General features: G+C 45.5%; 1 protein-coding gene across 1 annotated transcript in view; it reads left to right on the top strand.

Moving 5' to 3' along the window:
• Nucleotides 1–2,760, top strand: part of LOC308383103 (uncharacterized protein) — a 5,482-nt gene extending 2,722 nt beyond the window's left edge. Inside the window, exons 4-6 of the mRNA XM_080860699.1 lie at nucleotides 101–135; nucleotides 641–1,406; nucleotides 1,604–2,760. Coding sequence (XP_080716825.1) covers nucleotides 101–135; nucleotides 641–1,406; nucleotides 1,604–1,834 — 1,032 coding nt within the window. The 3' untranslated portion in view covers nucleotides 1,835–2,760. The remainder of the gene's footprint in view (nucleotides 1–100; nucleotides 136–640; nucleotides 1,407–1,603) is intronic.
• Nucleotides 2,761–4,317: the final 1,557 nt, after the last annotated feature.

Raw genomic sequence — 4,317 nt, 5'->3', positions numbered from 1 at the left:
TTGGGTCTTAGCTATCCTGCTTTGTCACTCACACCAATACTCATATTTTATTCATATAAGCTGGTCTTATGACTCAGCCTGCCTGTGTCTCCCCCCACAGAAACAGAAGAGTGGTCACCATCCTGAGTCTCAGAGGTAGGATATTCCTTCATTGCATTCATCTCATAGCCTACAAAGACACAGTAACATGGAGATTTATGGACCATTTTGCTTACATCAGTCCAAACAAATCAGAGCCTACTGTGCCTATTTTTCAGAATGTTGAACCTATTTGATTAACCGCAATCCAACACTGCAGTCAAAACGACAGAAGGCCTATTTTGTTTTATAAAGGAAAGAACATGTAGGGCTGTGCTGAAAATTAATATAAGCACAGAAAATCACACTTATCTTTGTGGTTTCTCTTTCAGATCTTTCATTGCAATTTTTAGACTATATGTGTTCAGTAACGTTATCCTTATTTCACATGAGAGCTTTGAATAACACCTTTATAGAAGGCAGCCTAGTTTCTATGTATTTTTTGGTGCTAATCTATGGCTGAATTTAAAAGATAGAATACATGTCTTTTATTTTAGCTAATATTTATGGTTGAAAACCCTTTGCTGTAACATACTCATTGTCCACTATTTATCCACATCAGGATGGGTTCAGCCTGGCCAGCAGGCAGAAGTGAGGAGTTTGAGAACCGGAGGAACCAATCAGCCTACTGTGAGAACCCTCAGGAAGTGTACTACTGTGACCAGCGTGCGACTCCAGGAGCCAAGCCCCTTGTGCGTCACCGCGACAACTCCCCCCTGGCGCACGCCCAGCAGCGGCCCTCGTCTTCCGAAAGGAAGTCCGCCCCCCTGGACAGGAAGCAGGGCAGCCCATCGGTGCTGCGTAAGTTCGGCGCCATGCTTCAGGAGAACGAGGGCAAGCTGCTGACGGACGCAGGCGTTGTGGCGCCCTCCCCTCCCCCGACTGTGGCCAACTCCTCCCCGCTCAGCCCCCGCCGCTCACACACACGCACACCCTCGCACTCACACACACACGCACGCTCCTCAGACCCCAGCCCCACCCCCCCTATGCACTCCTCACCCAAAGTGACCCCTGCCCAGGGGCTACACCGAGGGGGGCATTTGGGGGAGAGGAGGGACCGTGACGCCCCCAGTGGCAGGGCGGGAGTGCAGGGTGGCGACCCCACAGCTAATTACTGGATGGATGAGCACATCCTAAACGGACCAAATCTGGGCCACCGCAGCAGTGGGGGTTTCTATGGAAACGATATCGGCCGGGAGGAGAGCAGTCTGGTGGAGCTCCTTAACACACTGGGCATTCAGCAGCAGCAGCAGCCGCAGCAGCCACAGCCACAGCCACAGCCACAGCCACAGCAGCAGCCTTGCAGCAGAGTCTCACACACACCACCGGCAAGTTAAACATCACTGTTTCTATTTCATGCACACACATACACATACTCACACACGCATGTACGCACACACGCACGCACACACGCACACACGCACACACGCACACACACACATGCACACTGTTGCAACCAATAATGGATGGATGTAATTTCATGAATAATTGACTGCAAGCATTAATAACCCACGATACCCTGCAGGTGAGCCGTGAGCAGTCTCCAGCACCTGCGAGGGGGAGCTTCTCCCGTCCCGCCCGGCCAGCTCATCAGCGCCCTCCTTCAAGATGGGCCAGCCAGTCAGGCCACACCCACCCACAGGTCCCCAGCCACTCAGGTCCCATGAGCCGCCCCCCAAGTCCCGCCCGGAAAGCCAGGCCAGCTAATCACAGCTTCAGCTCCTATTCCCGGCACACAGAAACGGTCATTATGTGACCAATTAGTGCTGGGCGATCACTAAAAGACATTGGCATTCATAAGTGCTCTGGTGAAACGGAGTAAAAAGACTGGGAAAACACTTCTGTCAACCTGCCTTAAATTCTTGACGTTAGTGAGGAGTCATGGGTCACAGCCCTCACCCCCACTAGAGGCCATAGAGTCAGAATGACTTCATGTGTGTTTGCAAAGGGAATCCCAGACATCTCTGGACTCAAAGTGTTTCAGCAGCACTGAGAGTAGAATGCCACTTCGAACCCTGTCTACATCCCTCTCTTTTTCTGTATTTTCTTTTTGTACCATGATATTTAGTATGTGCTGAGGGCTTTTGACTGATGCACTACCGTCCCGTCACTTTAGTTTTCACTCGCCTTCGCCAACCAGAAGTGCAACTCACCGCCATTCTCTCATACAGATCTCATAAACCCAACACAAGCAGCACACACAGATATACACAGTGGGCATTCACAGAATCCCAAGCCTCTCTTGATCCTTGTGCATGACTGCCCATGTATGTTCGAATTGTGTGTACTTTTTTTTTGCGTGCAGAGTTTGACAAAAGCCCTACATCTAAAAGGCTCTGTTCTGTGCACTTTTGTGAAGACCGTATGTGTATCTGTTGCACTTAAGTGAGATGCATGGGTGTGATGCCTAGCCCTTATCTCTCTTTCTCTGTGTGTGTGAAAACAGTGTTAAACTGCATAAATAAACAAAGCTGTTAACTGCAAGGGAGTGTAACCTCTTCTAAAGGTATAATACCTTTTTTATAGGGGTGTTATGGTGTCTTCATACAGATTTTAATGAAGCTCAATATTAAAAAAAAATATTTTTATCCGTACCATATTTAAAAGTGATCATATTGTTGTTATGATTGTACTGTAATGCCTTTTTTCCTTTTCTTGATAATAAATGCTTCAGTGCTTTGACCAACTGAGTCTGATCAAATGACTTCTTTCATATTTTATATTCTTTTCATTAAAAAGTATATTACTGAGTTTTTGTCAAAACAACTTGCCACATCAGCACAGTTTGCAATGAAAACTCCTGCCTATCTTGTGTAGTGATGTATTTTGGCAATATACAGACACTACAATGGGAATAGTCCTATACGACTAGTGGCAACACCAGGTGTGTTCATCTCTTTCACATGACTGCGTTTCATCAAAAGTGATAATTTATAACAATAAGTAATAACAAAATAAGCCTCTCACACAAACTTACCTCAAAACTGAAGCTGGTGCAAAAAAAATAACAATAACAATACAGACAAATACAAACGAAAGCAGACAGGGCATGTTGCTATGTTCATTTCACTGTTTGTGGCTAAAAAGCAAAGACTCAAAGTCTCAAACATAGAAAAGGAAGATCCATAGATAAGTAGAAAGAGAGGTTAACAGATAGAAGCTTTATTATCATTATGTCTCTTATATCACTGTTACAGATACTGATAGCTAACATGAACACGAAAGGTCAACGTGCAAATGCAGGTACAGTAGTTTTTTATAATTAAGTACACTTTAAAAAGCGCATTTTAAAAACAATAAAAAATTAAAAAGATGCTAATAATACCCTAGAGACCTCCTTTCATAAGTGCGGAGTGCACACGGGGCAGACAAAGTCTGCGGTCTTTGGTGATGATGTCGTCAGGGTGCCTAGCTGTTACCCCAGAGACCCGGGCGGAGGGCCAGGTGGGGTGACCACAGACTCCCTCCGCTACCCTCAATGAACCCTGCCAGGCAGTGGAGTACTCTTCTGCCGTGAACGACCTTGAAGCAAACTGAAGTTTAAAAATAAATAATTAAATAAATAAAAAGGCCATGGAGGAGTTCAGTTCTGTGGGTGGATACTTTGTTTGGAACTGCTTTGGCTCACCGAGACCTTTAGCTTATCAGTGCATGCATTCATCTCTTCAAAGCCAGTCAGTTTGGCGTCAACAGATCAATTCACAACCCAACAACTCCGTGTACTCTTACTATAAGCCATTGAACAAAACTACACCCACATTAAATTCAGACCAACACATGTACTTTTCGGGGCTGTGCATGTGTTAGTAAAACTGGAAAAGTAAGTGTTGCTGTTAAAAGGTGACTGTAATCCACGGAAGTCAAGCATGGCTGAAATGACCCCTAATTGACCTTTCCAAAAGCCCCCGTACTGTACCAGGAGCGGCCCACCAGTTAATAGTTTTAGACTTGGCACCGTGCAGTCTGGGCGAGTGCTGCTATATTAGTCATAGGCGGGAGATGAAATCATCTTGGCGCCGCCGCCGGATCAGGCAGTTGATAGTTCTTCAAGGGAGTTTGCTGAACTCTGAACAAAAATATAAATTCCTTTCAAGTACTCAACTGAATGGGGAAAAATGTAACAGTATAAAAAGATTCTAACACAAATGTCCACATTAACAGCAAGGCTTCTGATACTTTGTCATGTATCTGATGTATATATGCACCCTGTTTATCTATACGTACATGCCTGGCACCTGA

This window comes from Sprattus sprattus (genome assembly GCF_963457725.1).
Source record: "Sprattus sprattus genome assembly, chromosome: 2".
Lineage (NCBI taxonomy): Eukaryota > Metazoa > Chordata > Actinopteri > Clupeiformes > Clupeidae > Sprattus > Sprattus sprattus.
This window is presented reverse-complemented; position numbering and strand designations above follow the sequence as displayed.